This window comes from Vidua macroura, chromosome 31 (assembly GCF_024509145.1).
Source record: "Vidua macroura isolate BioBank_ID:100142 chromosome 31, ASM2450914v1, whole genome shotgun sequence".
NCBI lineage: Eukaryota > Metazoa > Chordata > Aves > Passeriformes > Viduidae > Vidua > Vidua macroura.
This window is the reverse complement of record NC_071601.1, coordinates 325481-337805: the sequence shown is the minus strand read 5'-3', so window position 1 is coordinate 337805 and position 12325 is coordinate 325481. Positions and strand designations below refer to the sequence as shown.

At 53.9% G+C, this 12325-nt stretch overlaps 1 protein-coding gene and 1 long non-coding RNA gene across 3 annotated transcripts; both read right to left on the bottom strand.

Annotated features, from left to right (window-relative positions):
• Positions 1–5693: 5693 nt before the first annotated feature.
• Positions 5694–8611, bottom strand: LOC128820863 (antimicrobial peptide THP1-like). 2 transcript variants are annotated; one of them, XM_054001697.1, is made up of 5 exons: positions 8323–8611; positions 7330–7372; positions 6916–7003; positions 6422–6548; positions 5694–5935 (listed from the first exon to the last, which is right to left on the bottom strand). In XM_054001697.1, exons 1-5 carry the CDS (start codon positions 8445–8447, stop codon positions 5923–5925), a joined length of 396 nt encoding a protein of 131 aa, XP_053857672.1. In that variant the 5' UTR covers positions 8448–8611; the 3' UTR covers positions 5694–5922. The 2 variants fall into 2 exon arrangements, with proteins under 2 accessions (XP_053857672.1, XP_053857673.1); XM_054001698.1 differs by lacking the exon at positions 8323–8611 and adding an exon at positions 7480–8209.
• A 1058-nt stretch (positions 8612–9669) lies between these two features.
• Positions 9670–11734, bottom strand: LOC128820864 (uncharacterized). Its single transcript, XR_008440990.1, has 4 exons — positions 11242–11734; positions 11075–11162; positions 10437–10545; positions 9670–9907 (listed from the first exon to the last, which is right to left on the bottom strand). It is a non-coding gene; the product is annotated as an uncharacterized LOC128820864 (long non-coding RNA).
• Between the last annotated feature and the right edge of the window lie 591 nt (positions 11735–12325).

The window sequence follows — 12325 nt, the reverse complement described above, 5'->3', positions numbered from 1 at the left end:
CACTTTGGCATTGCAGGGCTGGGCCGTGTGTGCATGTCCTGCTGCTGGAGGGCTGCTGTGCCTGCTGCCTCTGGGGCTGGCACTGCCTTGGTGACAGCAGAAGGCCCTGGGGATGGTGCTGGGGCTGAGCAGCGCGTGTGTCCCTGGGGATGCTCCTGCCTGTGCCCTGCTTTGGGGACGCTGAGCCTGGCAGTGCCTGCTGGGCCAGCCTGGGTGGGGTGCCTGTGGTGGGGCTGCCCTGCAGATGCTCCCTCATGTGAAGCAGAAACCATGTCCTGCTTTTTCATAGGCACAGACATCTTTATCTTCTCAGTTCCCTTCTTCGTGTCTCTCACTTTGATTTGGGCAATGGTTTTTTTGTGGGGGGTGCTCGGCACAAGTGAGGATGAGCTCAAGGGAGGCACCATGCAACTGCTGGTGGGAAAAGAGCTCACTGGGCTTTCTGCAGGGATATCCCATATGCCCACGTGGAGCAGGACGTGGCTCTGACTGGGAATCTCAGGCTCCACATCTGTGTTTGTGTATTCATTGTGCACACCCTGGGAATGCCCTCTGTTTTCTGGGCACACCTGAGACTGTCCAGACCCCAGGCAGGGCCTTCCCCTCTGTTCTGAGTCCTCCTGGGCTCTGCAGAGCTCTGGGAGCTGTTGGAATGTCCCTGCAGCCCCAGAAGTGCCTCTGGGCTGGGCAGGGCAGCAGATCCAGCCCAGGATTGTCCCCATGTCCTTGGGCTGCCAATTGTCCAGTCTCCAACATCCAAGGGAAGTTTCCCAGTGGAAGTTGGGTGATGTTTATGGCACTTGATTGGGACATACTCAGGACCTCCCCTCAGCAGCCTTCAGCAAAGATTGTCCAACATATCTGATGCCTTCATTCCTGCACAAGGCAGGACTCTGAGGGTAAAGCAGGATTTCCCTTCCTCCCTTTTCCTCCTCCTCTCCACTGGGACTGCTGTGCACAGTGCTGTGGACCTGGAAAGATATGGAATAGAAACCATGGTGATAGGGGCAAAACCTCATCTCTAAAATAGCCACAGCTTTGTTACAAGGTCCCAGCTCCAGTTCCAGTATGAAACCTGCAGCAGAAGCCATTCCTTAAAGGTATGGGGCAGTGAGGACCCTCTCAGTAGCACAGCCAGGAGAACTCACATGTGATTCATTATCTCAATAGAGGCAAAAAAAAAATACCTGTACTAAAAGGCTTGGCTTCTTTCTTTTTTCGTCTTCATTCTGTTTATGGGAAAATTCAACATCCACAGCACAGTTTCACTGTAGCATCACTTAAATCCTCTATTTTTTCATCCATTTAATTAATTACTGTTGTACCTGCTGCTCCCTGGAACATATAGAAGAGAAGAGCACATAGGACAGGCTGGAGTCACTTGAGTACTCGAGATGTCCAGCCCAAAAGTTCCTTTCTCTGTTTCCCCTCTGCACAGAGAAAAGGAGGTTTTGGTTTCCTCTTCTGACACCTCTGAGTAGGATTCCCAAGGTCTTGTGTCATCCTGCCTTGTGTAAGAACTCCTTGTGGTGCTGTGGTTTGCTGGACACATCCAGGGACACAGACACAGACACTGTTCACTGGAAACCAGCACCAACTCTGCTCTGTGCCAGAGCAGAACCTTTTCCACTTGTCTTCAGAAAACCTTCCCAGTAACCCATCAATAATCTCACAGCTGGGCCCCCTGTTTCTGCTGAGCATGCAGAATCCATTTCCTGTGTTTTTCTTGTCACCTTGTCACTGTGACTTCATATCTCAGGGTTGTACAGAGAAAAATGATGAGGCACCAGGTTCCACTGCCACATCCCCAGAAACTCAGACTCTGCAATTTGGGGGCAATCAGATTGCTCTGCCAAACACCTGGAGAGGGAGATGCTAACTTGGTCACATGGCACAGACCCTTCCTGCCCAGCAAGGGCTGTCACAAGAACTGGGCTGCTGCTGGTGCACCCACCAGTTCCTGTGCCCATCCCAAAGATTTCCCTGCTGGCCCCACAGCCCGTTGCTGCTGTGCCGTGGGTGTCACAAGAGGTGTTGCATGGGGACAACAGTGACACTGATTGCAACAGCCCCAGGAGGCACCTCAGCCTCTGCCCCTGCAGCAGGGAGGGACCAGGGGCAGCCCCAAAACCCATGAATTGACTCTGCTGGGCTGGGTCTGCATTCACAGGAATGCTGAGACCACTGGCCTTTGGAACTGAAGAATGTAGTAACAAATTTGTCTTAGCTGCCAGAGAGAAGACACCCAGCTTTTGCCCTGTTGGGAGATACTTATGGACATTTTCAGGTTGTAGCCCAACAGACCACTTGGAGAGATCACATCTGGGAGGAGCTGTACAGCCAGCCTGGGAGACCTTTTTCCCTTGAAGGCATGCTGAGGTTTCCTGTGTCTGCAGGATCAGGCTCCTCCAGAAGGGATGTGGAAACGACAGAGGCTGTGGGCAGGTAGAGGAGTTGGTGCTGTGGGCCTGGAAGAAGAGGGGGAAACTGAGCAGGGACTGCACTGGAGACCTCAGCTCAAGGGCGGATGAGGAAGATGTAGATCAAAGTCCACAGTGTGGTGGGAACTCCAGGACATCTGGGATGGGTTGGGTAAGACGCAAGGCCGGGCCCAGCACAGAGCCCCCAGCACAGCCATGCACACAAAGCCATGGCTGCTGGGGACAAGGGACACCCATAAACAGCAGGACCAGGATAAGAAACCTGCTACCCAGAGGGAGCATCTGCAGGGCAGCTCCACCACAGGCACCCCACCCAGGCTGGCTCAGCAGGCACTGCCGGGCTCAGCGTCCCCAAAGCAGGGCCAGGCAGGAGCATCCCCAGGGACACACGCGCTGCTCAGCCCCAGCACCATCCCCAGGGCCTTCTGCTGCCACCAAGGCAGTGCCAGCCCCAGAGGCAGCAGGCACAGCAGCCCTCCAGCAGCAGGACACGCACACACGGCCCAGCCCTGCAATGCCAAAGTGCTCGTCTTTATTCAAGCCGGGAAAAGCAGCCCCTGCCCCAAAGACACCGGGGCTGGCACCACAGGGCTCCAGCCCAGCAGCAGCCAGCAGGAGCAGCTGCCACTGCTGCTGTCAGCCCAGCTGGGCAGGGCACAGGCAGGGACAGGAGGGGAAGGGACATCAGAAGGTGATTTTCAGGAGCCAGAAGTGAATGGGATGTCCTTCTCCGGAATTTCAGGGTTTTAACCCCAAATACTGTAAGAAGAGAGGAAACAAATGTATCACCAGGTGTAACTTTTCTTATCCCTCTTTCTTTCCTTAACCTGCAATGAAAACAAGCACAGGGAGATAACACTCAGCCTAAGGAGGCCAACTCCAGTGGTTACAGATATCAGGAGGGGGATCCCATGCCTCACACTATTCCAGGAACAGCCTTCTCATTTGGGCAGCAGAGCTGAGCTCTCTGCATTGACTGTGAGCAAAACTTGAGGGGCTAAATGAGTGTAGGGTGCAACACGTTGACCTGGGGCTACTTCAGTCCTACTCAGGGCAGGTCCAAACCCAAAAGGACTTTTCCTTTCTTTCCCTGGCTTTTGCCTCTGAGTACGAAGGTGTGAAGGTCTAAAGTAGGAGCTGGCTTGAAATAATAATAATAACTTTATCCATGACTAGGAGCAAACCATTTCCAGAACTTACAGTTTGCAGCAGTGACTCAGTGCTGAACAAACTCCCACGTATTTATAGGGGAAACGACAGCCCCCCACAGCACAGAATCCTCCTCGTCGGATGCACTTGTCATGTTTTCCTGCTGCCATGGAAAATCACGCACAGGGAGAGTTAAAACAATAGTCTGGGAGAGGAGTGTGTGACTGCACTTTTCCCTCTTCCCCTCTTACCTGCAGCACTGTGGACCAGCAGGAGGAACAGGGGGAAGAGCAGGAACAGGATCCTCATGACTGACACTTCTCCCAGGACTTCACAGAGTTGCAGTGCGGACACGCCAAAGGTCCTGGACATTACAGCACACAGTAATGTGCTAAATTGCAAAGGGACTATCACAAGTGGCCTGTTCCAAACTATGGAACTTAGGTGTGTACCTTTAGGATTTCCTGGGACCAGGTGGGGAAGTGCTGGCCTGTTGGGCAATTCCCATCATCTTATTCGCTATGAATTCTCTTAAGGGACATGTGGGACAAGTAATGCCTGATTCTTGCCCTAGTAGCCATATGAGAATTCAAAGATTTGTGGAAAAAAAGCAGAATATTAACCCTTGGAAGCTGTGCTTCCTCAGGCCTTTTGCATCCAACACTTCTGTCTTGAGGAGAAATACACGTTTCTGCTGAGATAGAGCCACGGGTGGAACAAGAAGGATTTTCAAATGCAGTTACCAGATGAAACGTGTTGCTGCTTCTTTTATTCTCACACTTCTGCCTTTCCTTCCCCAAGAGACAAAGCCGAGTTTGCCTGTCAGGTGGTGCTCGTGTCAGCACTCAACACAAAAGCCAATATTCAAACAAGAATTGGGAACTGACCTGGGTAGGGAGTTGAGGGAAATTCATGCCCCTGGAGATGCCCAGCACTTGGTGAAGGAGGTTCCTGCCTAACACTATGGTCAATAGAACCAAAGAATGTTTTGGGATTAAGGGACCACTTACAGCTACTTCAGTTCCAATCCCCTTTAAAATGAGCAGGTTCAGCTACATCACAGAATCATAGTTTGGCTGCGGACAAAAAGTCCTTCCATCTTACTAGAAGCTGTACAGAATGGAAAACCTCTGCACTGCAGCTTGAATAGCATCTCACTACTTTATCCAGCACAGACTCCAGGTACCCCAGAGAAAGAAGCATCAGGGACCTCACTCCAGCCACCAGACACATTTCCAGTCCCAGATGAAGGCAGGAAACCCAGGTTTACATCCAGCATACGCTGGGCTCTGAAAATCACTTGACTCAGAGAAAATTAGTGCGTTTTCTTAAAAACACAGATGGTCCTTAATGTCCACATGGAAACTTGCAACAATTTGTAAATAACAAAGGCTCAGGAGCTGAAGAGAGAGGTATAATGGGCTGCCGTCCTCAAGAGATCCCACAGCCACCTACCTGATGAGGATCTTGGTGCCCAGGCTGTAACAGGAATGGCTGTGTCCAGATGCCCTTGGGGCCAGGGAATGCTGCTGTGCCCCAAAGACGCTGGGTTTATAGCAGTGCTGGTGGGTGGGACAGGCCCCAATTGCTGCTGGCACAAGTGCCCTGGGCCAACCCGGGAGTGCCCCATGGCTCTGGGGGTGCTGGGGCTGCCCCTGGTCCCTCCCTGCTGCAGGGGCAGAGGCTGAGGTGCCTCCTGGGGCTGTTGCAATCAATGTCACCGTTGTGCCCACACAACACCTCTTGTGACACAGCGGCAACGGGCTGTGGGGCCAGCAAGGAAATCTTTGGGATGGGTGCAGGAACTGGTGCGCACAGACACCAGGGACATCTGGGACTGGCAGGACCAGCACAGGGATCTCAATTCCCCAGAGAGAGCAACTGCAGGGCAGCTCCACCACAGGCACCCCACCCAGCCTGGCCCTGCAGGCACTGCCGGGCTCCCCAAAGCAGGGCCAGGCAGGAGCATCCCCAGGGACACACACGCTGCTCAGCCCCAGCACCATCCCCAGGGCCTTCTGCTGCCACCAAGGCAGTGCCAGCCCCAGAGGCAGCAGGCACAGCAGCCCTCCAGCAGCAGGACACACACACACGGCCCAGCCCTGCAATGCCAAAGTGCTCGTCTTTATTCAAGCCGGGAAAAGCAGCCCCTGCCCCAAAGACACCGGGGCTGGCACCACAGGGCTCCAGCCCAGCAGCAGCCAGCAGGAGCAGCTGCCACTGCTGCTGTCAGCCCAGCTGGGCAGGGCACAGGCAGGGATGGGAGGGGACATCAGCAGATGGGTCCAGGAGCCAGAAGCGAGGGGATGTCCTGCTTGGGAATTTCAGGGTTTCAACCCCAGGAACTGTAGGAAGAAAACAGAGAAGCACATCAGCAGGTGTAACATTTCCTGCCACTTTCTCCCCTGCCCTGCAATGCCCAGGGTGAGGTGCAGCAGAGTCAGGCTCAGGGGAGGTGAGGTGCAGTCCTTAGTGCAGACAGGCTGGACCTGGGGTATCTCAGTGCTGGCAGCCCTGGCTCCAGGTCTGTGCAGATGCAGCAAGTTTGGGATCATGTCCCCGGTGCTGCCCAAGGACAGGGAATGTTTCCCTCTTTGGTGGCTTTGGTGAGTCCTCTGCAGAGCCTGAATGAGCCCCCTGAGACTGGAGGAGAGTGGGGAGGCCCTGGCTGATGTGGGGCTGCTGCAGCCCCACTCAGGGCAGCTCCAAGCACCTTCCCGTCCCTCCCCTCAGCTCTGCCTTGAATCATTAGGGGCACTTAGCCTTTAGCTACTCGTGGGCCTTTGAACACCTTCTGCTATGACAGCAACATTTGAAATTCCAAATCTTACTTTTTGCAGCAAAAGAAGAACGTGGAACATCTTCCTTTGATGACAAAGGGGAACTTGCACTTCAAAAATCCACAGTACCCATTTTCTCGCTGACATTCTTCCCTGTTTGTTGGCTCCAAGGAGGATCCTGCACAGAGAAAGAGGTCAAAGTGAGTGTGGCATAAATGTCAAAAATGTGTCTGGTTCCAGAGCAGCTGCTGCTGGGTCTGAGTCCCAGTCTTGTACGGGAACTGAGCACCAAACCCAACATCTTAAACTCTCCAGTCAGAGTTCTTTTTTTCTACAGCAACATATGCATGTGGGGAAAGACAGAGGGAAAGACCAGCAGGAGCTAGAGGATTTGCTGTGCTGGATCCTCAGCAGCCCAGACCTTCCTCACAGCAAATCCCTCCCAAATGTTATAAATACCTGAGACTTGTGGTCGCTTACCAGGACCTGGAAAACCCCTCTGATGGGGGTTCACACTTCAGCCATCTCCCCTCTGTCTCTCTCACCTGCAGCACTGTGGACCAGCAGGAGGAAGAAGGGGAAGAGCAGGTAGAGGATCCTCATGGCCGATGCCTGTCCTGGCTCTTCTCGGGGCTGCAGAGGGAACACACCAAGAACCAAAGCAGGGTCAAGGATTTAGGGGAATCTTTGTGCCTGGAGAGGCCAAGCTAAATGAAGTCTTCTCCAATGCACTTCACCCCACCAGGCAGCCCAAAGCTTGCTGCCCAAACATCCTGCACAATCCCCTGAAGGCAGGAAAGTCTTCTCAGCTCAGCTTGTAAGTATCCATCCTCAACCCCAGATGTTTCCCACGATTCCCAGTCAGCCCAATCCCCATCCCTGTGCAGCACTGCCCCAGGAAGAATCAAGAGGGCAGGGAAGTATCTTGGTGGCCCAGAAGTGACTCCCCAGTGACCTACCTGAGAAAGGTGTAGGTTCAGAGCACACCAAGGCAGAAATGGTCTGTAACAAACCAAGCTGGAATCACCTGTGAGAAGAGTCCAGATCGGGGAGTATCCCTGTGCCCCAAACAGGCCGGTTTTGTCCCATTTCCAGGGGGTGGGACAAACCTCAATTGCTGCTGGCACAAGTGCCCTGGGCCAACCCAGGAGTGCCCCATGGCTCTGGGGGTGCTGGGGCTGGCCCTGGTCCCTCCCTGCTGCAGGGGCAGAGGCTGAGGTGCCTCCTGGGGCTGTTGCAATCAATGTCACCGTTGTCCCCACGCAACACCTCTTGTGACACCCGCGGCACAGCGGCAACGGGCTGTGGGGCCAGCAGGGAAATCTTTGGGATGGGCACAGGAACTGGAGGGTAAAGGCACAGGCACCAGTGAGGTTTTGGGGGAGCAGAATCCTTCTTTCACAGAATCACCTCTGCAATGTTTTGGATTGGAAAGGACCTGAAAAATAATCTCTTTCCGCCCCTGCCATGGACAGGGACACCTTCCACTATACCAGGTTGCTCCAAGCCCTGTCCAACCTGGCCTTGGACACTACCAGGGATGTGGCAGCCACAACCTCTCTGGGCAGCCTCTGCCAGGGTCTCTCTATTCTCACAGGGAAAAATTTCTTCCCAATATCCCATCTCATCCTGCCCCTTGTCTCTTTGAAACAATTCCCTCTTCTCCTGTCTTTTTCCTATGTCTCTTCTCCTCTGATTGAAGAATCAGTTGCTGTGGGATGTGCAAAAACTCACAGAATATGGAAAACAATTTTAGACACGGCAAGAACATCTTATTAGACAAGAGGTCTGTGCACCTGCCGTGTCAGGGGGATAAGCAGGGTTCTCTGTAGTGGCTCTCCTGGCAAAACCAGGATAGATGACAAGTTCTGTCAACCAGGTGATCCAACAAAACTGCACCTCCCTCTAATGCCAACCCAGCTGAAGAAATACAAGCTGCATGCAGCCATCACTTGTGAATCCAGTGAGTTTGATGCCAGCCATGCCAATGGGAGAAGTGACTGTCCATGCCAGGCAGGAGGGTCTGTGCCACGTGCCCAATTTGGCAATTTCCTCTCCAGGTGTTTGGCAGAGCCATCTGGTCCCCCCAAACTGAGCTGATCTGCTGGGGATTTGGCAAATGGAACTTGACATCTCAATTGTGCTGCTTCACAACCCAGAGATGTGATGTCACAGTGACAAGACGACAATCATTAAAAATGTGGGAGAGGGATTTGGGATGCTCAGCAGAAGCAAAGGCACCATCTGCACACACTACTGCTGGTGGGTTCACTGGGAGGGTTTCTTGAAGGGATTCAGAAAAGGTTCCACTCTGTGCCAGAGCAGCAGGTCAGTGCTGGTTTCCAGGGAGCAGCTCTGTGTCCCTGTGTCCATGGATGTGTCCCTGTGTCCCTGGATGTGTCCAGAAAACCACAGCACTGCAGGGTCCTTACACAAGGCAGGATGACACAAGGCCCTGGGTTGGGAGTCCTTGTCAGAGGTGTCACAAGAGGAAACTGAAGCCTCGTTTCCCTGGTGCAGGGAGATAAACAGGAAAAGGTACTTATGGGGTACCAGTGCCTCCAGCTTGGTTTCTGTGCTCTCTCCCTCCCTATGCTGCAGGCAGCAGCAGACAAGATAATATTGAATGGAATGTATAGAAGATAGAGCGTGTAAGTGATGCGACAGGAAGCTGTGCTGTGGATACTGAGTATTCCATATAGACATAATGCAAATGAAAGAAAGCAGAGCAAACCTTTTGGTTCAGGTATTTATTTTCTCCCTATCAAGTTCATGTGTTATATGGGAGCTCTCCTGGTGGCAGTGCCATACTCCCTGATGTTCCTCACTGCCATTCCCTTTTAGGAATGGCTCCTGCTGCAGCTTTTGCAGCTGGGACTGGAGCTGGGGCAGTGTAACAAGGCTGAGGCTATTTTAGGGAGGAGGCCTTGCCCCTGTGTCCACAGTTCCCAATCCATGTCGTTCATGGCATCGGAGTAGGGTCAGGAGAAAAGAATGATATCTGGGCCTAGAAACACCAGGATAAGGATCCTGCTCCCCCAGAGGGAGCATCTGCAGGGCAGCTCCACCACAGGCACCCCACCCAGCCTGACCCAGCAGGCACTGCCGGGCTCAGCGTCCCCAAATCAGGGCCAGGCAGGAGCATCCCCAGGGACACACGCGCTGCTCAGCCCCAGCACCATCCCCAGGGCCTTCTGCTGCCACCAAGGAAGTGCCAGCCCCAGAGGCAGCAGGCACAGCAGCCCTCCAGCAGCAAGACACACACACACGGCCCAGCCCTGCAATGCCAAAATGCTCGTCTTTATTCAAGCCGGGAAAAGCAGCCCCTGCCCCAAAGACACCGGGGCTGGCGCCACAGGGCTCCAGCCCAGCAGCAGCCAGCAGGAGCAGCTGCCACTGCTGCTGTCAGCCCAGCTGGGCAGGGCACAGCAGGGACAGGAGGGGACATCGGCAGAAGGGGACATCAGCAGATGGGTCCTGGAGCCAGAAGCGAGGGGCATGACCTTTTCAGGAATTTCAGGTTTTCAACCCCTGCCACTGTAAGAAGACAAAAAACACAATTTATCGGCTGTAACTTTCCCTGCCAATCTCTCCCCGCCACTCTCTCCGCTCCTCTGCAATGCCCAGGGTGAATTGGAGCAGAGTCAGGCTCAGGGGAGGTGAGGTGCAGTCCTTAGTGCAGACAGGCTGGACCTGGGGTATCTCAGTGCTGGCAGCCCTGGCTCCAGGTCTGTGCAGATGCAGCAAGACCTGCATCATGTCCCCAGTGCTGCCCAAGGACAGGGAATGTTTCCCTCTTTGGTGGCTTTGGTGAGTCCTCTGCAGAGCCTGAATGAGCCCCATGATACTGGAGGAGGGTGGGGAGGCCCTGGCTGACCTGGGGCTGCTGCAGCCCCTGTGAGGGGAGATCAAACCCTCAAGGACTATTCTCTCCCTTCTTGAGCCTCTCTCTCAAGGCATAATGCAGGACAGTATTTATCATGTGTTGTCAAGAAAGAAGTTGGTAACAGGTCTTTCTGAGGAAAAAGGAGGAAAATCTTTCTTCAGCCAAACATCAGGGCCTTACCTTTTGCAGCACACAAATTCTCGTGCACATCTTCCCACAAAACGGCTACCGCGGGGGCAAAAATGCCTCGAGCAGAAACCTCCTACTCTTCTGCATACAATTGCATTGCCTGTTCCCACAGGGAAAGACACACACGGGACAATTAAAGTAATAATCTGAGAGGTCACATTGTGGTTATCGACTGGCTGATGCTCCCCAGTGCTGGTCCATTTCAGGCCAAGACAAGGGCTCAGATCCAATCCCCCCACGGCCACATCTCCAATTGCAATGTGTCTCACCTGGAAGGTCCCTGTTCCCCAAACTGGGGTCACACCAGAGCAGAGAGTGGAAAGGACCACTGTGAGGTTGAGGAAAAGCCTCCCAGCTTCATTCCCATGTCTGCCTGGATCAACACAGCTGGCAGGCAGGGATTCACCACTTTCCACAACCCTGACCCACAGGAGAAGCCAGGATTCTCTTTCCATGGGCTCTTTCCACCCGAAATCAGTGTCCAACTGGAAAATCACTCAAGAAAACCCTTTCACCTCAATCCCCTCTTACCATCTCATCATTCCCACAAACACGGTCCCTTCCAGGGACACTGAATTCCCACTGGTGCAGGCTCACACTTTCCCCCATCTCCCCTCTTCCCTTCTCACCTGCAGCACCCTGGACCAGCAGGAGGATCAGGGGGAAGAGCAGGAACAGGATCTTCATGGCTGCTGCCTCTCCCGGGTCTTCACAGGGCTGCAGAGGGGACACCAAGGCAATGGGGACAGGAAGGACCCTGAGTAGGCAGGATTCCAGAGAGAGACCCCACACTCACCTCCCTGACAAAGGCTTTGGTGTTCAGGCAGCAGCAAACCCAAGAGGAATGGCTGTGTCCAGATGCCCTTGGGGCCAGGGAATGCTGCTGTGCCCCAAAGACGCTGGGTTTATAGCAGTGCTGGTGGGTGGGACAGGCCCCAATTGCTGCTGGCACAAGTGCCCTGGGCCAACCCGGGAGTGCCCCATGGCTCTGGGGGTGCTGGGGCTGGCCCTGGTCCCTCCCTGCTGCAGGGGCAGAGGCTGAGGTGCCTCCTGGGGCTGTTGCAATCAGTGTCACCGTTGTGCCCACACAACACCTCTTGTGACACCCGCGTTGCAGCGGCAACGGGCTGTGGGGCCAGCAGGGAAATCTTTGGGATGGGCGCAGGAACTGCAGGGTGCAGGCACAGGAACCAGGCCAGTACCAGGGAAGCCGAATCTTTCCTGCAGAGGCTCACAGGATCAACTCTGTGATGGTTTTCCTTTGAAGGGACCTGAAAGATCATCTCTTTCCACCACCTGCCATGGACAGGAGCACCTTCCACTATCCCAGGCTGCTCCAAGCCCTGTCCAACCTGGCCTTGGACAGTTGCAGGGATGTGGCAGCCACAACCTCTTGGGGCATCATGTGTCAGGGTCCCTCCACTCTCACAGGGAAAAATTTCTTCCCAATATCCCATCTCATCCTGCCCCTTGTCTCTTTGAAACCATTCCCTCTTCTCCTGTCTTTTTCCTATGTCTCTTCTCCTCTGATTGAAGAATCAGTTGCTGTGGGATGTGCAAAAACTCACAGAATATGGAAAACAATTTTAGACACGGCAAGAACATCTTATTAGACAAGAGGTCTGTGCACCTGCCGTGCCAGGGGGATAAGCAGGGTTCTCTGTAGTGGCTCTCCTGGCAACACCAAGATAGATGACAAGTTCTGTCAACCAGGTGATCCAACAAAACTGCACCTCCCTCTAATGCCAACCCAGCTGAAGAAATACAAGCTGCATGCAGCCATCACTTGTGAATCCAGTGAGTTTGATGCCAGCCATGCCAATGGGAGAAGTGACAGTCCTTGCCAGGCAGGAGGGTCTGTGCCACGTGCCCAATTTGGC